Genomic DNA, 23247 nt, shown 5'->3' with positions numbered 1-23247 from the left:
TGGGATGCCAAATCTTATGATTGATTGATTTTTAACTATATCAGAGTCTCCAGATTACAAAAGTAAGTTGGGATCAGACTGTTAAGAACTCTAAATGAGAGTACAGAGTTTGGGTTTTATACCATATAGGTTCTTAGGAGCCACATAAGATTTTTTCCGCAGGAGAGAGTTTTGAATCAGATTTCTATTTCAGAAAGAATTCAGTACCTTCTGAGTAGATTCACTGGACTTACCATCAACAGTTGTAATTCTAATGAAAATAAAAATGTACTGAGCACTAATTATGTATTAGGCATGTTGAAGGAGGAAAAACTGCACTCCATTTTGTTTTGTTTTATTTTTTATCTTTTTTTTTTTAAAGATTTCTATTTATTTATTTGACAGAGATCACAAGTAGGCAGAGAGGAAGGCAGAGAGAGAGAGGAGGAAGCAGACTCCCCTCTTGAGCAGAGAGCCCGATGTGGGGCTCAATTCCAGGACCCTGAGATCATGACCCGAGCCAAAGGCAGAGACTTTAACCCACTGAGACATCCAGGCGCCCCTATTTTTTATCTTTTTTAAAGATTTTATTTATTTGACAGAGGGAGACATGGTGAGAGAGGGAACACAAGTAGGGGGAGTGGGAGAGGGAGAAGCAGGCTTCCCACTGAGCAGGGAGCCTGATGCGGAGCTTGATCCCAGGATGGGGGATCATGACCTAAGCCGAAGGCAGATGCCTAACAATTAAGCCACCCAGGCACTCTGCATGCATTTTTGTTTTTAGAAAATAAACTGTTCCAACTAATGAATCATTGAACGCTACATCAAAAACTAATGATATACTATAGGTTGGCTAATTGAATTTAAATGTAAAAAGAGAGAAGGAAAAAAAAGAGAAGAAAAAAAGAAACTTTTAAAAATAAAAAATGAGGGACGCCTGGGTGGCTCAGTTGGTTAAGCAGCTGCCTTCAGCTCAGGTCATGATCCCAGCGTCCTGGGATCGAGTCCCACATCGGGCTCCTTGCTTGGCGGGGAGCCTGCTTCTCCCTCTGCCTCTGCCTGCCATTCTGTCTGCCTGTGCTCGCTCGCTCTCCTCTCTCTCTGACAAATAAATAAAAAATCTTAAAAAAAAAAATAAAATAAAATAAAAAATGATGTTTATTTATAACCTAACCTTATCCAGGAAGGATTAAAGATGACTTACAAAACTATATATAATTCAACAAGATTTTTTAAAATCAAGGGAAGGATTCAAAAGAAAAATGAATGTGGGACAACTAAGCCAGGACTAACGTGAGTTTTCACAGGGCGCCTGTCTGACTCAGTTGGTAGAGCATGCAATTTTTTTTTTTAAAGATTTTATTTATTTATTTGACAGAGAGAGATCACAAGTAGACAGAGAGGCAGGCAGAGAGAGAGAGAGGGAAGCAGGCACCCTGCTGAGCAGAGAGCCCGATGTGGGACTCGATCCCAGGACCCTGAGATCATGACCTGAGCCGAAGGCAGCGGCTTAATCCACTGAGCCACCCAGGCGCCCCTAGAGCATGCAATTTTTGATCATGGGGTTATGAGTTCAAGCCCCATGTTGGGTGTGGAGCCCATTAAAGGAGGTAATAAATAAAGTGAGTTTTCACATTCAAAAAAAAAAAGAAAGAAAGAAAGAAAGAAAGAAAGAAAGAAAGAAAGAAAAAGAAAATAACTGTTAGATGGCATTACCCTAATTTAAAAAACAAACAAACCATAGAAAGAAAACAGAAGGTCAGCTCTCTTAATACTCTATTTTTATTTATTTATTTATTTATTTATTTTAAAGATTTTATTTATTTATTTGACAGACAAAGATCACAAGTAGGCAGAGAGGCAGGCAGAGAGAGAGGAAGGGAAGCAGGCTCCCTGCTGAGCAGAAAGCCCAATTCAGGGCTTGATCCCAGGACCCTGGGATTATGACCTGAGCTGAAGGCAGAGAGGCTTTAATCCACTGAGGTATCCAGGCGCCCCAATACTCTATTTTTAATGTGATTTTTCCCCCTTAAGTGAAAAGGAAATTATATGTTTTCCTTTTTTTTTTTTTTTTTAAGATTTTATCTATTTATTTGACATAGAGAGAGAGATCACAAGCAGGGGAAGTGGGAGAGGAAGAAGACGACTTCTCCCGGAGAAGCCGGGAGCCCCATGCAGGGCTCAATCCCAGGACCCCAAGATCACGACCTGAGCTGCAGGCAGATGCTCAACGAACTGAGCCACCCAGGTGTTTTTCTCCTACAGGTATTTTACAGACATTATCTCTAATCTTCACAGCATGCAGGACTTGGGGATCTGAGGATGGAGGGGTAACCTGCCCAAGGTCACAGAGCTGGTAAAACGACAGGGTCAAGATTTAAACTCAAGCTTATTTACTCCAAAGCTCTTGCTCTTTGACCCGACATCTCACTTCCTTCCAGTGGGCAGAGGAGATATTTTAAAGGCAGGAAGATGCCTCCCTAGAATTATATTCAGAGTATGAGTATAAGGACAAAGGGTGGTGACTGAGGCTACTTCCTTGAATGCAGAGAAGAAAAAGAATCTGAATCCTGGAAGTTTCCAGTCATCACCTGAGACTAGGGGAGCAATGAGGGGGATGATAAGCTTCATCTCACCTGGTAACCATGAACTCTGGTGAGCCTACACTGTACCAAGGACCTGAAATTGTGGGAACTAGTAAGTTCTGATTCCATAAGATCAGAACTAGCAGAACTCTCAGAGATTAAGTCCAGTATCCTCATTATACAGATAAGGAAACAGGCCCAGAGAGGAGCAGTGATTTGCCCAAGGGTCACACAGTAGTGAGAGACAGCATTTAGCATCCTTGTCTTATTAAGATTTACTTCTCTTGGGGCGCCTGGGTGGCTCAGTGGGTTAAAGCCTCTGCCTTCGGCTCAGGTCATGATCTCAGGGTCCTGGGATGGAGCCCCACATCAGGATCTCTGCTTAGCAGGGAGCCTGCTTCCCCCTCTCTCTGCCTGCCTCTCTGCCTACTTGTGATCTCTGTCCATCAAATAAATAAATAAAATCTTAAAAAAAAAAAAAAAAGAAAGAAAGAAAAGAAAAAAAGAAGATGCTTTCCCAGAAGCATGCTTTTAAGAGAAAAAGAGAATACTGGGAATAAGAAGGGAATAGAGAGGGAGGAATAGGAGCCCAGAATCTTTTTTTTTTTTTTTTAAGATTTTATTTATTTATTTGACAGAGAGAAATCACAAGTAAGCAGAGAGGCAGGCAGAGAGAGAGGAGGAAGCAGGCTCCCTGCTGAGCAGAAAGCCCGATGTGGGGCTCGAAACCCAGGACCTGGGATCATGACCTGAGCCGAAGGCAGCGGCTCAACCCACTGAGCCACCCAGGCGCCCCAGGAGCCCAGAATCTTAGGGACAACTCTGGTCCCCTCTCCAGCATTCTCAGGAGTAGGCTATGTCTGGGGGTTTAAGAGGTTGTAATGTGGGAAGATCATGACTCTTGTGTTTCTAGCAGGGACCTCTTAGGAGCACAAGTGAAATCTGCCTTCTTTCCTCTATTCAAAAGCACACTTTCCCTACCTGAAATTCATTTGGTACAGAATATCCCAATGTAAAAGGATCTTTGGGCCTATCCAAGAGGTGGCAGAGCTTGGTTCTGCGGGAACTGTGGGCTGGGAGTCAGAAGACTCAGTTCTAGCCCCAACTCTGCCACTATCATTATAAGTGACCCTAGCAAGCTCTTCCCCATTTCTGAACTTTAGTTTTTAGTTTTCTTATCTATGAAGTGGGACACTTGTGCCCTGCTGTCTATAAGGAGTTTTTCAAACTCTATCAATCTACATATTTATCTTTCTGGGCCCTAAATTGTTTATGTCACACAACAATAGGAAGTTCCATACTGACTGGAATCTAGGGGTCATGGCAGCCTGATTTTGTGCTAAGTCACAAACACAGTTCTCTAGTTGACTTAATCTTGTCTAACCACAGAAGTTCCCTAGCTAGACTGACCTCTTTCTTGTGAAAAAGACTGCCATCTTTTAGAAAGAGGCTTTATCATGCAAATCACCCTGACACCTACTCTGGGTTCAGAATATCCATTTCATTACTTGGCAGATAAGATGATCCATTTTTTAAAGCATTTTAAAAAATGTTATTTTTAAAAGATTTTATTTATTTATTTGACAGAGATCACAAGTAGGCAGAGAGGCAGGCAGAGAGAGGAAGCAGGCTCCCTGATGAGCAGAGAGCCGGATGCGGGGCTCAATCCTAGGACCCTGGGATCATGACCTGAGCTGAAGGCAGAGGATTTAACCCACTCAGCCACCCAGGTGCCCCTAAAAAAATTATTTTTAACTAAACTCTACCTGAACATGGGGCTCAAACTCATGACCCCAAGATCAAGAATCGCATACTCTACCAGCTGAGCCAGCAGGCACCCCAAGATGATCATTGTTAAACAGCATGATATGGAAGATGAACCTCTCTCTCAACTTCCTCATCTGTAAAATAGAAAACCTGTGAAATACCTACATCCCCAGGTTGTTGTGAGGCTTAAAGAAGAAAATGTATTTGACAGTATCTGGCACACACTTCAAATTCATCCACTCATAGTTGTCTTCCACTGCTGTTTACCTGAGACCTTATCCAACCTGCCATCTTGCCTGGATTTCTAAAAGAGTTTCAAATCTTATTTCTACAATTCCATTGCCTCTTAGCAGCCAGTAATATTGAACATAAATTGAATTACATCCCTCCCTGATTGAAAACCTTACAAGGCTTCTCATTTTTCTTGAGAAAAAAAAAAAAAAATCCCAAATCTTTACCATGGGCTACCAGCCCTTTTTGACCTTTTTGCCCACTATCTTGGGCCTCATCTCTTGACATTCAGTCCTTGCTCAGGTCACTCTAGCTACTCTGGTTGACTCTCAGTTCCCCAGTACTTTTTCACATCAGGCCATTCCACATGCTGTCTCCTGGCTAACTGGAACTGGGCCTTCAGATCCCACTTCCTCAAAAACAGCGCTCAGAACCCTCCTGAATAATTGTTTCTCAATGATCTCCCTGCTCCCATTATGATCTCCCCTGATGATCTCATAATATTCAAGAGCTTTAGAGTATGATCTTAGGAAGCTAAAGTCGAAGTTGGGTTCAGATCCTTGCTCTGACACTCTGGCTGTGTGATCCAGGACACATTCCTAAACTTTCTGAACCTCGGGTTCTTAGTGAATGGAGAAGTTAGCATCAACCTCAAAACATTGCTATGAAGATTTGTGAGAATGCAAATGAAGCACTTAGTACAATGAGCAATAAATGCTCATAAATTGTAGCTATTTATTATTATTGATAACTGTCACTAATAATAATTCTGTGACTGCTTCTAGGCCTGTGCTATAATACTTGGGAGACAATTACAATTTTTGTCAGTACACCGAGGTTTCAGTCCTGAAACTGACTCCATGAACTTGGGCACCCTTGATCTTTAAGCCTCATTTCTTTATCTATAAAATAGGTTTAGTAACCCCTACCCTACTCACTATAAAGGGCTATTATGGGGCTGAAATGGGATGGTACATGTACAAAGGCCTTGTAAATTGTAAAGGGCTATATGCAAAAGTAAAATCTATTATTATTAATAATCTTTGGCTCACCTCGCAAACATACACTGAGTGAGTAACACTGAAGTGATGTTCTAAGTGATTGAGGCCAAGGGGAGAGCTTTGGTCTGGAGGCCAAGTTTGAACCTGATCCTTTCACTTGGGGCCAGGCTTGTTAAATCCCTGATTTGAGGGAAGCCTGAATATCTCCCCAATCTCTTCAGTGCCTCAGGGTGTAAGGAGAGAAAAGTCCAAAAGGAAGTTATGGCTTATTTGCCTGCCCTATTGCTGTCTGCCCAGATGGGGAGAGGGACTTAGTAAGTCTCTTCCTGTGTCCTGATTCTTCTGACTCCTGCGAGGCAAACAGCATTGTTAGGACACTGGAGAGAAGGGTTTACTAGCTAAACTAGTGACAACTCTTTCACATGTCTTCACTGCCCATCCCCACTGTGGCAAGTCACAGAAAACATATTTTCCTAGATACTCAGGTTAAAATGTAAAAGAACAACACATGACTCAAATGTTGATCATCCATCCGTTCACTTATTTGTGACTGAGGGCAGGTCCTGTGTTTCATGCCCTCATCATACAAAATGGTAGGAGATGCTAGATTCTAGGATCATTGATGGTCCTGGCTGGGAGAATGGTAGATGTTTAATCAAATAATAAGTAAATAAATAAATTTAATAAATAATTAAATAATATGTAATTACTGGCTCTCCGAGTATAGTTCTGACATGAAGGTTAATATTTTATTTCTGAGTAAGAAGTAAAACAATGAAGACATCTATTGGAAATTCACTCATTTGTCAATACTATGAATGAGTAATTTGCTAAATCAGATCATAGTTTTCTTTTTTTTTTTTAAGATTTATTTATTTGAGAGAGAGAGAGAGCAGGGAGGGAGAGGGCTGAGGGAGAGGGAGAGAATCTCAAATAGATTCCTCAGTGAGTGCAGAGCCCAAGGTAGGGCTCAATCCCATGACCCCATGACCCAGAGATCATGACCTGAGCTGAAATTAAGAGTCAGATCTCAATCAACTGAGTCACCCAGGTGGCCCCAAATAATAGTTTTCAAGCGCTAGAAGAACATTTCCTCAAATTTTTTTTGTGCTTTTTAAGATGTAAGATCTATAGATACAACATAATTTTAAGTTTAATCTACATTATTAACATTTAACATTTGCTCTATCACTTTCTTAAGTCTAGACAATTAACAAAACAAACCCTGACATGTGCCATTTGCCAATTCCCCATTGAGTAGTATAGCACACTATAATTTAAGATATCCAAAACATTGAGAGTTAAAGTGTTTTATTTCTTAGTAAAAAATTATCAAGAGCAATTTAAACAGTGCTTGCTTTCTTACTATATAACTTACAATATGACTGACCAACTTTTCCATGCTTGGAACATGCTCCTACTTCTTTCTAAGTTTGAATCAGCTTTTAAAATTTTATTCTTTTTTTTTTTTTTAAGATGTTATTTATTTATTTGACAGACAGAGATCATAAGTAGGCAGAGAGGCAGGCAGAGAGAGAGAAAGGGAAGCAGGCTCCCTGCTGAGCAGAGAGCCTGATGTGGGGCTCAATCCCAGGACCCTGAGATCATGACCTGAGCCGAAGGCAGAGGCTTTAACCCACTGAGCGCCCCAGGTGTCCCTCAAAATTTTATTCTTTGCACTTTCAGCATTATGAAGTAGTACCTCCAATAATTTTAATGTGAGAAGCATCTTTATTCTTTTGGTCACAACCATTTTCCTCGCTTATATCAATAAATTGGCCTTCACTAAGTTTCTCTGGCTATATATCTGAGTCTTTCAGATGGAAGGGGTGTCAACATTCCCACACTCAGTGATTTCTTCTATAATTCCATTTACATTCAATTAAAGTTTCACTTGCAGCCTTATCCCTTTTTAATTCTTTTCTTTTTCTTCTCTTTGTCAAAAGTTTATCTATCTGTCTGTCTATCTATCTATCATCTAAGTAATCTCTACACCCAGTATGGGGCTCGAACTCAAGAGACTGAGATCAAGACTTGCATGCTTCTCTGACTTAACCAGCCAGGTGCCCCTCACTTTTTGTTTCTTTGCTTCATTTGAACTTTTTCTCCCCCTCAATCCCCTCGTTCGAATATTCATTCCTTTAAAATGTCATGTGTTTTTTTATCATTGGTAGAAAAAGAAGTAACACAGTATATAATTTATTGTCTGTGTCAAAATTGAAAAAAAAATGACCAATCATTGACAGACTTTGAAAGAAGTGATTGAGAGATGCCTGGCTGGCTCAGTTGGTATAGTATGTGACTCTTGATCTCTGTGTTGTGAGTTCAAGCTCCACATTGGGTGCAGAACTTACCAAAAAAAAAAAAAAAAAAAAAAAAAAAAGATGTGATTGGTCACTGAACATGATGTGAATCTATAATTTACATAGTGATTCATGGACAGAAGAGAAAACAGCAGTATTTGTACCTTGTGCAATTACTTAACAGTTAACATACTATGATAAATGAAACTTGGGGGCATCTGGCTGGCTCAGTCAGTGGAGGCTGCAATCTTGATCCTGGTCTTCTGAGTTTGAGCCCCAGGCTGGGTATACAGATCACTGAAACAAAAAAATCTAAAAAAAAAAAAAAAACCCACAAAAACTTGAGTTGTGTTTTGGGGGGATGTTACTTAATTAAACTGTGGTAACTAAAATTTGTACATTTCAGAACTGTGCAAAGCCAGGGCTGCTTGTATTTAACTCCATTCTTAATATATTCAATTATAGTTTTATATATAATTTAGCTTTTTAAAAATGGCTGTATTTAACAACTGGCCCACAAAATTTCTTAAAATTTAATAACTGGCTCTCATGATCCAAGCTGACCCCAGCCCATCACTGTTTTCAACTTATTATTCCTCAATTCTATGAATCCAATCCTTTCTTCCCACAGCCAAAACACAGACACACACATATAAATACTTTCAAAATAAAGAAAAAACTTCTTTTCAACTCTGTATTCTTATAGTATCTGCATCACAGTTAGAGTTTCGTGTTTGTAGAATTCAGGTGGATTCACATTCCCAGGAGAATGCACACATAAATTCTATTATTTCCTCATATGCATCCCTCATGTGATTGGGGTATAACATGCCCAAGTAAGTGAGTCATCAGGTTGTAATGGATGCTGACTCCTCGGGCTGGTCTACTGTGTGTCCCTAAATATTTTTTATTTGGTTTTCTTTTTTTTTTTTTTTTTTTTAAGATTTTATTTATTTATTTGACAGAGAGATCACAAGCAGGCAGAGAGGCAGGCAGAGAGAGAGGAGGAAGCAGGCTCCCCGCTGAGCAGAGAGCCCGACGCGGGGCTCGATCCCAGGACTCCGAGATCATGACCTGAGCCGAAGGCAGCGGCTTAACCCACTGAGCCACCCAGGCGCCCCTTTATTTGGTTTTCTGATTATGAGAGAATATATGTACATTGAAAAGAATAGGGAAGGTAAAAAGAAGCTGTTAACTCTTTTCTAGAGCTTTAAAGATAGAGATGAGGTTAAAAAGATGAGAAAAGGCCAGGGAAGATAATTACCTTTGTGTGCCTATTATGTACCTGGCACTTTGTTGTTAACAGATATAATTGCGGACTATACAAATGAGAAAAGTAAGACTCAGAAAGCGTAAGTGACTTCCTTCAGTCAAACAGCCTGAAATTGGTGGAGCTTTGAACTGAACTTTTATCACTTAACTCCAACTACAAGCTCTTTCCACTATACTGTATCGTCTCTGAATATGGTGGGTAGCATGGAATAGGCTACAGAGTAGCCTAATGGAGTTGCTACAGAGTAGCCCAGTTGGCCTTGGGCTAATGGGGACCTGACTCAAGTGGACATCCCGAGGAAAGGCTCAGAGTTTCAAATGCCCATAACAACTTTCCTCTTCAGTCCAGTCCATATTTACATCATTAGAACCCAGGTGGCCAGAGTCTTTCTACTGTTCCATACATGCCACGCTACCTCATATATAATTCCTATGAAAAATATATCATAAACATTCCCCAATATCAAGTGTATCCTAATACTTTCCTTCTGGAACCAGAGGATGACAGTATGAGTTACCATGAGTGGTGTTAATGATATTGTTTATGCTTATGGAAATACATTCTTGTGTTACTGTTTGGTCAAATTTGATGTATATGAAGGCATCTCACTTACATTATAAGTGCTCACAGTGGTTTTCCCCTCCCTGGTGGTTAGTGCACATTCCTATGCTGAGGGCAGGAAGAGGTGTGGCCGTGCTGAAGCAACAAGGATACATGCAGTCAGATGGACATGGGTTGGAATCTTACCTCTGCCACTTACAGTCACCGTAGACAAGTAACTTCACCTCTCTGAACCTCAGTTCCTAATCTGTCAACATGTTGAAACAGCACTCGTCATTTTTTCCCTCAAGTCTGCTCCTCCTCCCCTCCTGTCTTCCTCCCTGATAGCACTGATTACCATGTTTTGCCCAAGCCAGAACCCAAGTGGGCCTTTGACTTCTTCCTCTTTTCCACATGCCAATCTAATCATAGTTTGATGATTTTGCCTCCGGAGATCACCATTCTCCCTACACTACTTTAATTCAGGTCACCATCACTTTTGCCTGGGTTATTGCAGTAGACACTTATAAGTGGCTTTCTTGTCTCCAAATGTGTGTCCTCTAGTTTCTATATAACAGTTAAAGTGATCTTTTCTAAGATCAAACCTGCTAACACCCCTGACTAGCTTAAATGCTCTAATGGCTTCCTATCACCCATGAGAAAACATCCAAAGTCCTTGATAGGAATTTTAAGGCCTTTCCTGATTTGGCCCCTGCCGTGGCTGTCACTGCTCCTAACCTTGCCCTCACTGCCTCAATCAAAACTGCCCTATTGCTTCTCCAGACACATCATGTTTTCTCTTGCTTCCAGGTTTTTGCACATTCTATTTCTGCTGCATGGAACATGTTCTTTTCCTATCTATTCCCTTCCTACTCCTCCACCCAATTTACCTAGATAAGTCATAGCCATTCTTCAGGTCTCTGCTTTATCATCTCTTCTAAAAAGTCTTGCCCAACTGCTGAGTTTGGGACAGATATTCCTGATATGTGTTCCTAAAGCACAATGTGCTTACCCTCTAAAATCATAATTGCTTATTTTCTCATCTGCCTCTACCCATAGAATCTAAACTCCTTAAGAGCAGAGATAATACCTTGCTTACCCCAGAATATAGTGGCTGGTAAATAGTAGTGTTCAGGGGCGCCTGGGTGGCTCGGTGGGTTAAGCCGCTGCCTTCGGCTCAGGTCATGACCCCGGGTCCTGGGTTCGAGCCCCGCATCGGGCTTTCTGCTCGGCAGGGAGCCTGCTTCCTCCTCTCTCTCTGCCTACCTCTCTGCCTACTTGTGATTTCTCTCTGTCAAATAAATGGATGGAATCTTTAAAAAAAAAAAAAAAAATAGTAGTGTTCAGTGATTGTTGACCAAGTGATTGTATTAATGAACTATTCTTTGCTTTCATTGCCCAGACCTTGGCTTTGTACTCTGTTTCAGCATCTGCTTCTAACCTCCTTTCTGGTCTAGGTGACCTCTTCTTTTCTTGCACCTTAAGTACCTACCAAGGCAACTCTATGTTCTCTCATATTGTCAACATCTTCTATAGATCCAATTAGTATAGTCCACTTTAAAAAAAATTATATTCATTTATTTTAGGGTGGGGGAAGGGGGAGAGGGAGAAGGAGAGTGAGAATCCCAAGCAGACTTCTAGCTGACCTTAATCCCATGACCCCAAGATCATGACCTGAATTAAAACCAAGAGTTGGGCGCCCACTAACTGAGCCACCCAGGTACCCCAGAATAGTCCATTCTCTACCCCCAAGGAATATAGGATATCTGTGCTTGTCAATCCTGACTACCACTCCTACTTGCCCAGATATAGTCAGATAATAACAAGGATTACCATTTAGTGAGCACCTACTCAATTCCTTGTACAAATAACACACATTAGTTTCATCTTATTGATGAGAAAACAGGTTCTTCTGTTCATATCTAGTAGTTACTTGGGATTTGAATCCATGGCTGTCTTGTTCCAAAGCTTTTCCCACTACATAGCCTTGAAAGTGTTCTATCTCTTATTGTATGAGGTTTGACAGAGAATATTTGTATTGGTAGGGGAAAAAGACAGTGATAGCAGTGAGGCACAACCCTTGGTAAGGGGAGTCTGGTAATATCTAACAAAACTACATATGCATTTATCTCATTTATCTTTTGACTCAGATATTCCACTTCTAAGAATTTACCCTAAAGTTACATCTACATTAGAAAACACACACACATAAAATTATTCATTTCAACATTGTTTGTAATGCAAAATATAATAAACAACCTAAATACCCTTACATAGGAGAATGGTAAAATAAATTATAGAGGTAGTTCTCAAACATTTGGTCCAGGTTCTCTTTACTCTCTTATAAATTGAGGACCCCAGAGTTCTTTTGTTTATGTGGATTATATCTATTGATATTTATTATCTTTCAAATTAAAGCTAAGAAAATGTTTTAAGGGGCACCTGGGTGGCTCAGTGGGTTAAGCCTCTGCTCTCAGCTCAGGTCATGATCTCAGGGTCCTGGGATAGAGCCCCGCATCCGGCTCTCTGCTCAGCAGGGAGCCTGCTTCCCCTTTTCTCTCTCTGTCTACTCCATCAAATAAATAAAATCTTTAAAAAAATGTTTTAAACAATTATTCATTTATTTAAAATAACAATAGTGAACTCATCATATGTTAATAAAAAATAACTATATAATCCAAGACAAAAACATAGTAAGAAGAGTGGACTTATTTGCACTTTAGCAAATCTCTTTAAAGTTAGTCCACTAGAAGACAGCTGGGTTATCATATCTGCTTCACATTCAGTCTGTTGGGATATGTTGTTTTAGTTGAGGTATATGAAGAAAATCTTTCCTGTAGTTAGAAAAGTGAGGAGTATTTTAATATTAATTTCAGATACTTGTGGATATTTTCTTTGACACTCATCAAAACTTGTAAGTGGCAATTTCTTAAAGGTTAACAGCAACATGGAATCTGTAACCATTATCAATGAGCTTTTTGTACTCTGTTAAAAAATACAGACTTTGGTCTATATCATATTTTAAGGGGATATTTTACCCATGTATGTTTTTGTAACATCATGCATTGGCCATTTGAAAAAATACTAGCTTACTGAGTTATACAGACCTTCCAAATGTTGACATTTCACTATACAAAAATTTTTAAAAAACACTCCACAACAGTTGTTAATAGCACCACTCATGTCTTCAGATATATTTGAGAAGCTGTTGAGTTCGTGGTGCTGAATACAAGTTTTCCAAAATTCTAATTTTTACTTGAATCTTGAGTTCTATCATTGGCAACAAATAGTATTAATTCTTCTCCTTGAAGTGACAGGCATATTTCATTTTTATTTTCTAGAAAATGTCTGCTAAATTTCCACATCTGAATAACGATAGTTGTTCCTTAAAGTAAAGATGATGTTCAAGTAAAAGTGAGGGGTGTGTGTGTGTGTTTTCTAGTTTTACTCACTGAGAGAGCTTAGAAGCAATAGCACTGTGGGGAACCTGGGTGGCTCAGTAGATTGAGCTTATGTCATGATCCCAGGATCCTGGGATTGAGCCTCACCACTCTTACTTGGTCCAGGCTCTCTTGGGCTCTCTGCTCAGCAGGGAGTCTGCTTCTCCCTCTGCCTGCCACTCCCCCTGCTTGGGCTTTCTATCTCTCTGTCAAATAAATAAATAAAATGAAAAAGAAGCAATCACACTGCAGTGACAATGAGCACACCTACTATCTAGATATTGATTTTTATTTTTATAAGATCTTTATTTTTTAAAGATTTATTTATTTATTTATTTTAAAGATTTTATTTTTTTGACAGAGAGAAATCACAAGTAGGCAGAGAGGCAAGCAGAGAGAGAGAGAGGAGGAAGCAGGCTCCCTGCAGAGCAGAGAGCCCGACGCGGGGCTCGATCCCAGGACCCTGAGATCATGACCTGAGCTGAAGGCAGAGGCTTAACCCACTGAGCCACCCAGGCGCCCCAAGATTTATTTATTTTGTCACAGGGAGACAGAGAGAGAGTGCGAGAGAGCGCGAGAGAGCGCGTGCACAAGCAGAGGGAGAAGTAGGCTCCTTGTTCAGGACTCAATCCCTGGACCTGATCATGACCTGAGCAGAAGGCAGATGCTTAACTGACTGAACCACCCAGGCATCCCTAGATATTGATTTTTTTAAAAAGATTTTATTTATTTATTTGACAGAGAAACACAGTGAGAAAGGGAACACAAGCAGGGGGAGTGGGAGAGGGAGAAGCAGGATTCCCACTGAGCAGGGAGCTGGATGCGGGGCTGGATCCCAGGACCCTGGGATCATGACCGGAGCAGAAGGCAGATGCTTAACGACAAAGTCACCCAGGTGCCCCACAGATCTTGATTTTTAAACATCATTCTTCATTAAATGGAAGTAGGGTTATGAGAGGAGATGGGTGATTCTAGGGCCTGGGAAAGCACAAAGTAATTCTGGGATGTAGTGTTAGAAAGTAAGGGAAATGCTTAAAAAAGAATGATAAGATGATAAAAGAACATAGAAGCCAGCCAAGTCTGAAAGTATTTTTACAGTGATTATACAATTCATAGAACAAAATAAAAATTGATGAGCGCATTCTGATATAAATCAATAAATTGATAAATGAATAAATGGGGGAGATGCAAAAAGCTCTCCTGTACAGTAAGACAAATAAAAATGTATAAGGAATGATAATGATGGAATTACAAAATTACCATTTGGCAACAACTACAGTGTTTCAAGCAAGCATTATTAATAAATGTTAAAACCTATTTGTGGTCTCAGATGGTCTCCCTACAAGATACTAATTACAAAAAGCAAACTAGTTACTCAACACTGGATAAACCTGGCAGATACCACCTTAACCCAGTGAACAAAGTTCTTATCACCAGTAAAGAGACATACAGTAAAACATACATACAAAGTTCTTATCACCAGTAAAGAGACATATCACATGCCTCCTGCTGCACTAGGAAAGACATAACATCAGCTCTGCAGTATTTCTGCCAAAAAGTGCCTAACTCGAATCTAGTCAGGAAAAAAATATCAGACCAACTCAAATTGAGGGGTATTTAAAAAGTAAATGGCCTGTATTCTTTAAAAGTGTCAAGTTCATAAAAGACAAACACTGAGAAACTATTCCAGATTAAAGAAAATTAAACAGATTTAACAACTAACTGTAATGTGTGATCCTGCCCTGGGTCCTGGACCAGAAAAAAACAATTATTTTCTTTTGGTAAAGAAATTTTAGTGGAACAATTGTTAGAATTTGAATAAGGTCATAGATTAGATCATAGTATTTTATCAATGTTAAGTTTCTGATTTTGCTAATTGTACTGTGATACTTGTATTCTGTTTTGAGGAAATGCACTAAAAATATTTAGGAATAAATGGCTCAGAAAATAATGACTATAATTTGTTTATACATCTATAAGTGTATCTATATCTTTATAGATAGAAAAGGAAGAATGACACCAAGTGCAGGAATATGAGTGAGAAAAATAAAGCAAATGTGGTTAGATATGGCTGAGAGATATATGGGATTTTTTTTTTTTTTTAAAGATTCTATTTATTTGAGAGAGAGAGACAGTGACAGAGATCGGGAGAGAGTGCACAAGTGGAGAGGAGAGGGAGAAGCAGTTTCCCGCTGAGCAGGGAGCCCATTGTGGGGCTAGATCCCAGGACCCTGGGATCATGACCTTAATTGAAGGCAGATGCTCAACCACCTGAGCCACCCAGGTGCCCCTGGGATTTTTTTGTAGTATTTTTACAACATTCCTTTACATCTGAAATTATTTTTTTTAACTATCTTTTAAGACTTAAAAAAAACACCAAAATCTATAAAGAGCTTATCAAACTCAACAACCCAAAGAACAAATGATCCAATCAAGAAATGGGCAGAGGACATGAACAGACATTTCTGCAAAGAAGACATCCAGATGGCCAACAGACATATGAAAAAATGCTCCACATCACTTGGCATCAGGGAAATGCAAATCAAAACCACAATGACCACCTCACACCAGTCAGAATGGCTAAAATTAACAAGTCAGGAAATGACAGATGCTGGTGAGGATGCAGAGAAAGGGGAACCCTCCTACACTGTTGGTGGGAATGCAAACTGGTGCAACCACTCTGGAAAACAGCATGGAGGTTCCTCAAAAAGTTGAAAATAGAGCTACCCTACAACCCAGCAATTGCACTACTGGGTATTTACACTAAAGATACAAACAGTGATCCAAAGGGGGACATGCACCCAAATGTTTATAGCAGCAATGTCCACAATAGCCAAACTATGGAAAGAACCTAGATGTCCATCAACAGACGAGTGGATAAAGATGTGGTATATATATATATACATATACACACACAATGGAATATTATGCAGCCATCAAAAGAAATGAAATCTTGCCATTTGTGACAATGTGGATGGAACTAGAGGGTATTATGCTTAGCGAAATAAGTCATTCGGAGAAAGACATCTATCATATGATCTCCCTGATATGAGGAAGTGGAGATGCAATGTGGGGGGTTTGGGGGTAGGAAAAGAATAAATGAAACAAGATGGGATCGGGAGGGAGACAAACCATAAGAGACTCTTAATCATGGGGTGCCTGGGTGGCTCAGTGGGTTAAAGCCTCTGCCTTCGGCTCAGGTCATGATCCCAGTGTCCTGGGATTGAGTCCCGCATCAGGCTCTCTGCTCAGCAGGGAGCCTGCTTCCTCCTCTCTGCCTGCTTTTCTGCCTACTTGTGATCTCTGTCAAATAAATAAATAAATAAATCTTTTAAAAAAAAAGAAGTATATATTAAAAAAAAAAAAGAGAGACTCTTAATCTCAAAAAACAAACTGTGGGTTGCTGGGGGGAGGGGGTTAGGGAGAGGGTGGTGGGGTTATGGACATTGGGGAGGGTATGTGCTATGGTGAGTGCTGTGAAGTGTGTAAACCTGGCGATTCACAGGCCTGTACCCCTGGGGCTAATAATATATTATATGTTTATAAAAAAATTAAAAAATTTAAAAAAAAAGACTTTAAAAAATATTTTTTAAAGTAATCTCTATATGCAACATGGGGCTTGAACTCATGACCTCAAGAACAAGAGTTGCATCCTCAACCAACTGAGCCAGCCAGGTGCCCTGAAATTTTTTTTTTGAGTTAAAAAAACTCATAATACTTTGAACTATTTTCTTCTAAATAAATATATAAAAACAATTGGGATAATACAAGTCTTTTTTATTTAACACTGTTTTTCTTTTTTCTTTTTCAAAGATTTTATTTATTTGAGTGAGAGCGAGAGAGAGAAGAGATAGTGAGAGAGACTGAGGGGAGAGGCGGGGGCAGGGAGGAGCTCCTCTTGCTAAGCAGGGAGCCTGATATGGGGCTCAATCCTAGGATCATGAGCTGAGCGGAAGGCAGATAATGCTAAAGTGACTGAGCCACCCAGGTGCCCCTTAACACTGTTTTTCCTAATTTGATATTGAATCATGAGCAGTTTTCAATGTCATTTATAATTCTTCAAAAATACAATTATTAGTGAATAGTAATTCTTTGTGTGTGTACTATAATCCACTTAACTCATTTAGTTTTCCTTGTTTTTATTATAAACCTACAGTAGAATACATAATAAACATCTTTTCGCATATATCTTTGTCACATTTTAATTACCTACTTACATTTGATTCCCAAAATGGGAATTGCTTTCTTCTTTTTTAAATGATTCAAGTGACCTAACAAGCTCCCAAACGTCCCCAGTATCCTTTTTAAGTTTGTGCTGCTTTCCTGACTCGGTTTGATCTCAGGCTTACTTGGTAACGTGGTTGGTGATTGCAGAGGGGTATGGAGGACCGCAGGTGGCAGCAGCAGGCTGGGGGTAGTTCTGGGCTGCAGGGCAATCACCTGTTGAAGGGGAGTCTTACTCTTTGGTGGGCCCTGAAAGTTGAAGAGAAAGACCTAAAAAGTCACTGAATGGGCGGAATGCACTAGCTGGATGCACATCAGGCTAAACCAGCCTCGTTCAGTTTAACATTCTCTGAGCTGTATTCTGTGCTGAGACTGGCTGTGGGAACACAGAGATGAATCAAACACTGAACCTGGCTCACAGGGCTCAAAATCTGATAGGAGAGACATACAAGTAAACAGAGATTGACAATGTAGTGATAAGTGCTTATAAATTGGGAAGCACAAGGATTACTGGGAACATAAAAGAGGTTTTGTGCCTTCTCCCACACTTAATGCAGTATATATACTCATACACAAATATAATATTCACTCATTCTTCTTTTTTATTCATTGCACATTTATTGAGCATATATCCTAGACCAAAGTGGATGGCAGTGGAGTTGGAGAGAAATTTTACTAACATCAAGAAGTAGAACTTATTAGGGACGCCTGGGTGGCTCAGTTGGTTGGACAACTGCTTTCGGCTCGGGTCATGATCCTAGAGTCCCGGGATCGAGTCCCGCATAGGGCTCCCTGTTCGGCAGGGTGTCTGCTTCTCCCACTGACCTCTCTCCTCTCATGCTCTCTCTCTCTCTCAAATAAATAAAATAAAATCTTAAAAAAAAAAAGTAGAACTTATTAGACTCAGTAAACAATTGTCCATGACAGAAACACAACTGTAAGGATGACTACTATGCCATGCACAAAGCCAGGAAATGGATATCTTTCTGGCTTCATTTTCCCCCAGTTTTATTGAGGTATAATTGACAAGTAAAATGCCTGATTTTCTTTTTAAGTTTATTTATTTATTTTTTTAGTGTCTCTCCATCCAACATGGGGCTCGAACTCAGGACATTGAGATCAAGAGTTGTATGCTTCTCTAACTGAGCTGGCCAGGTCCCCCACGGCTTTAATTTTTAAGAACAAATTTTATTTTATTTTATTTTTTAAAGATTTTATTTATTTATTTGACAGAGAGATTGAGAGAGAGCACAAATAGGCGGAAGGAGAAGGGAGGCAGAGGGAGAAGCAGGCTCTCTACTTAACAGGGAGCCCAATGCAAGATTTGAACCCAGGACCCTGGAATCATGACCTGAGCCGAAGACAGCTGCTTAACTGACTGAGCCACCCAGGTGCCCAAGAACAAATTTTAAAGGGCAAAGAAAATTTTGATCAGAGTGCAACAGCTTAAACTCACGTAAAGAAACTATTCTTAGAATACTGGCTTTCTACAGAATGTGTATGGCATAAAAATGAAAATGGAAAGGTCTGACAGTTTAGGAATAAATCGGTATTTTAGAGTCACTGTATTGTTGTGGAAACCAATGCAAAATTGAGAGTGGGGTAACTAAATCAACTGACGGCAGGTAAAAGATTAAAATGAGAAAGATCTATAGTAGAGGAGGGGGAAACAGATATTGTCAGGAGCAGAGAGCAAACTGGGTAGAAGAGTTGAATGATGGAATAAAATTATAGATGAAATGATTTACAGGAGACTACTATGATCAGTAAGTGGTAGTGATGATAAAGACTGTCTCCTTCAGTAACCTATTTGAATACAAGGAGAGAAAGTGTGAAGCAAGAGGAAACTGGTCTTGGGAACAAATGAATCATCATCATGTACTAGCTACACCCTGGGTAGCATGATTATTTATAAACAAATGCAGATTTCCTGTGGTGGTAGTGAACCAGGCTTCGAAAGCACTGCTAATGTTAGGCTGCCAAACTAATCTAAATGAAAGGGCCCATTTCTCTAGACTGAAAATTTTTAGCAACAGTAACTTACTCTTACAGCATTTTCTGAATATTGCAAAAAGGACTGTAAGGGCATCAGATGGGAGACTGAAGAAATCTCAAGGTCTACTTCCAGCTTTCCCCTAGGTTGGATGTATTTCACATGTAAAATGGTGGTAGTAGAGTACTTAATTCATAGAGTTGTTATGAGGATGAATCATAGTTTCTCTCTGAGCCCCAGTTTCTCTTGTTATAAAAACGGGATAGTGATTTTTTCTTTTTTCTTTTTGGTAACGTGACTCAGAAGTAGGTGGTAAAGGCACACTCTGGATTGTACAGAACAGGAACAGCTCATTGATTGCAAGAGAGCTGTAAGGTTATATTTTCTCTAAGGTGGCTGCTCAATTATTATTTGAAAGTTCCCAGAGACCTTATATAATTTTCTCATTAAGATTTATTATTATTAGGACATAACCTGAAGTAAGGTAAGATTGCCTTATAATTTTTATATACAGAAAAATATACTATCTTTATGCTAAAGTCTGCTAAGCAATAGAATATTATAGCATCCAGTATATTAAGCTCTGTTTTTTAATCAGTAGAGGGATGTTATATAAATCCATTAGTGAAATTTAGGAAAATTTTACCCAGACCAGGGATGATGAAGAACAATGCACCATTTTTTCCCCCTTTTTTTGATGTGCTCATCTTCTGATAAAGATATATTTACACACAGAAATTGAGAGAGAGAACAAAAACAGATGGGAACAAACTTGAATCTAAGAAAGACGGAGAGGGTGTTTTGGAACCAACAATAATTGGAACTAACATTGACTATCTTTTCTGGGCCAGTTCCTTCACATAAATCATCTCCAATTTTCACTACAACCAGCAAGGCAGGCATTAGAAAACTCAGGTTCAGAAATGTTATATAACTTACCCAGGGTCATATAGCTAAACATGACAGAGCTGGAATTGATAGTATCAAGAACAGTCTGCCACCAAAGTACCTGCTCATTCTACTATAGCACTCTGCGATAAAATAATGTACTGTTACTTGGGAAATTTGGGTCCCGAGGATTTGGACAATTTCTTTCTCTATTTCCCTTCTGACGGTCTTTCTGTTTCCATTGCTTTTGGTTCTGATGTTTGCACTCTAGAGCCTATACGGGATCGAAAATGGGGTATCTGTAAACAGAATGATTCCACAGCTTCCGCTAGGTAACATTTCCTTCCTTCAGATCCTTACCTGGGATTTGACCGGGGTTGGGGTGAAAGAGTAGAGGTATTAGGTGGGGGTGGGGGAGGGGGTAAGTTAGAAAAGATAGGTGTTTTTTTTCTTACCTTTAAGTTGTTTATGGATTTCAGGAAAACCCGTTGGCTATTCTCTTGCTCGGCATATTACTATTTTTTTTTTTTTTTCCTAATTTTGGGGCCGTTTGGGATTAAGGATTTGGTATCCGTAGGAAATTTCTAGATCCAAAAAAAGTTAAGGTCAAAGACAATTCATCTGTTTTGGGGGAGGATTTTGTGTGTTTGTATGGAAAAAAGGTGGTTTCTGGGTCACCCCGAGGGGCTTACAACGGATCCCTCTCGAATCACGAGAGACGAAAACGAGCAGATTCCCTCACCTCCTGCTCTCAGGTGAACGTCCGAGTGACAGAAACGTTCACGTACCTCCTGGAGAGAAGGAAAAGGTGCAAAGGCGCTCACGGCCTGAGGGCTGGGGGTGGGGCTGGCACCCGCCACGGTCTGTGAGAGATCGAGGGGCTTCCGCCTCCTGGGAGGCATTGTCGGGGGCGGGCCGGGGGCCGAGGGCAGCGCAGCCAGCGCCCGGCCTCCGCCATCCCCAGGCCGCGCTCCCCCGCGTTCCCTGCGGCTGGTGCCCGGGCGGCCGCCGCAGTCCCGGCGCCGTAGCCGGGCGTGGGGTCCAGGGGGCGCTGTGGCCCAGCGGCGCCGGCGGCAGGAGCGGCCACGGCGACGCTGGAGGCTTCGCGGAGGATCCCCGCCTGCAGCACCTCCGTCGTCCCGCCGCAGCCTTGCGCCCCCGACCCGGTTCAGCGGCGCTCCTCCGGGAACCGCGTGGCTGCGGCGGCCCGTGAGCCCGATGAGGCTCGGCGGGCTCTGGGCCTCAGTACCAGCGGCGACCACAACCCCTTCAGGAGCGAGAGGCTTCGCGGCGGCGCTTGGGGCCGCGCCGGTGCCCTCCGGAGGAGGCTGTCGGCTTAGGGACGACCCTCCCGGCCATGCTGTGGCGGCGGCGGCCGCTGCTCGAGGTGAGTGTGGCGCGACGCGGTCCCGGCCTCGCTGGCCTTCCGCCGCGGGGAAGGGCCGTGGCAGCAGCCCTCGGGCCGAGCGGACGGGGCGTCCTGCTACTGCGGCCGCCTCCCCCACCCCGCGGCTCTGGGCCCTCAACCCTTCGTCTCCGCGTCCCCCGGGAGGCGGGAGGCGCGTGGGGGGCGACTAGGCCCCGCGCCACCGGGAAGCCCTCGCCCTGGCCTCGGTTCCGTTGCGGCCCGGTGTGTTGGCGGAGGCACTGGCACCGTTCAGGTTGGCCCCGGGCCCGGGCCGAGCGCAGCCTCTTACCCGGGGCCCAGCACGTACATCCTGGAGGGAGGCTGAGGACGCCTGTTTGCAAACAGCCTTGGCTTCTCGGCGCCCCATACCGAGTCCCGCAGAGCCCCGGGGGGGAGGGGTGGGAGGGCTGGTGAGAATTGGAGTGCGGAAAGTGCGGGGCCTTGAGAGCCCCGCGCCCCGTACTCCCGAGTGTCATTCACCGATCTGACTGGGTTGAAAACAACCGTTTGCATTTTATTTGAGCTGAAATTTCATCACCTGCTGGCGGCCCATCCCTGTCGCTTTCTATTACATTACATTTTGCCTCTAAGAGTGGTCTACCTTGGAGAAAGCCCCATCCTAGCTTTGTCCCCGTCCTAGTTTCGTGCGGAAATACTTACAATTATAAAAATATGTTTTTTTTTAATAGTGGTCTTTCCCCTTCTCCCTAATAAGAGAGAGTAAATATTTTAATGCCTCAGTTCTTGGTACAAAAATGTTCCACCTAAATAGATCCACGGAACAGATGGCAAGAGATTTTAAAAAGTCGTGCTAACTGTACTAATAACAGATATACCTGATGGAAATGGGACATAGTCTAAATTTTAGAGATTAAGTGATTTTTTTCTGGTATTAGTGTGAAAAAAAGGTAATGATTACAGTTTGATACCTTAAGTCAGGTATTTGGGTGTTTATGGTTTATGATAAATGTGGTTACAGGTTATTCTTGCTTTCCCTATAATGAATGTGAAGATTGTAGGATTAATAAGTACTTCTAAAACTTTTATAATCGTGAATAAAATAAATATGCTTACTGTAGAAAATTTGAAAAGTACAGAAAGGTACTGTGTCAACTCAATAAATATTTAATAGTGAGGGAAAAGTCACCCATAATTTTATAATTAGTACATTTTGATGGTCATTTAAAGTTTTAAATGACTTGGACTATTGGGCTTGGACTATTGGTGATTTAAAAATTATTTGTGATTATTACTTTAATAATTATTCCAATTATTATGATTTTATTATTCTATTACATTCAGAGTTAACTGTTCCCTTTTACTGTTTAACATCCAGTCATTTGTGTAAGACATATAAAAATGTTTTACTAAATTACCTTGTGGTATAGTTGAATTCATCGACTTAAACGGAATAACATAGTTAACTACCTAAAAGACCTCTGACTTACCTCCTGTGCAGCATGGGAAGCTCCTGAGGTGCAGTAAACATTTTTGAGAACCTGTCATGTTAGATGTAGTAGCCTTGGATTGTTTTTGTAAGATTTTGCTTAAATATTTATAATTGTAAAAAACTGGCTTGATTAAAAAAATTGGGGGTGAGTAGATTAAATTTCAA

The 23247-nt window shown here is 41.1% G+C and overlaps 2 protein-coding genes across 4 annotated transcripts in view; one reads left to right on the top strand and one right to left on the bottom strand.

The window, feature by feature from the left end:
* Positions 1-9860: 9860 nt before the first annotated feature.
* LOC125097394 (translation initiation factor IF-2-like) lies at positions 9861-21999 on the bottom strand. The gene is made up of 4 exons (XM_047724936.1): positions 21829-21999; positions 21013-21798; positions 17469-17592; positions 9861-9947 (listed from the first exon to the last, which is right to left on the bottom strand). The coding sequence occupies exons 1-4, from the start codon at positions 21997-21999 to the stop codon at positions 9943-9945; spliced, it is 1086 nt and encodes a 361-aa protein (XP_047580892.1). The 3' UTR covers positions 9861-9942.
* The window catches only part of ZFYVE9 (zinc finger FYVE-type containing 9), a 211978-nt gene continuing 210212 nt past the window's right edge, over positions 21482-23247 (top strand). For all 3 annotated transcript variants that reach the window (XM_047725413.1, XM_047725411.1, XM_047725412.1), the window contains exon 1: positions 21482-21611. The gene's annotated coding sequence lies outside the window, so the exon portion shown is untranslated. The remainder of the gene's footprint in view (positions 21612-23247) is intronic.

Source organism: Lutra lutra, chromosome 4, assembly GCF_902655055.1.
Source record: "Lutra lutra chromosome 4, mLutLut1.2, whole genome shotgun sequence".
NCBI classification, from domain to species: domain Eukaryota; kingdom Metazoa; phylum Chordata; class Mammalia; order Carnivora; family Mustelidae; genus Lutra; species Lutra lutra.
Note: the sequence above shows the minus strand (reverse complement) of the source record. Positions and strands in the feature narration are given on the sequence as shown.

Excerpts from the sequence above, each read along its gene's own strand:
- LOC125097394 (XM_047724936.1), bottom strand. The coding sequence starts at position 21,999 with ATGGGGCGCCGAGAAGCCAAGGCTGTTTGCAAACAGGCGTCCTCAGCC. Across the intron at positions 21,799-21,828 it reads GCAACGGAACCGAGGCCAGG|TCGCCCCCCACGCGCCTCCC; the intron begins GCGAGGGCTTCC and ends CGCGGGGCCTAG. Across the intron at positions 17,593-21,012 it reads CTTTTCCTTCTCTCCAGGAG|GGCCCACCAAAGAGTAAGAC; the intron begins GTACGTGAACGT and ends TTCAACTTTCAG.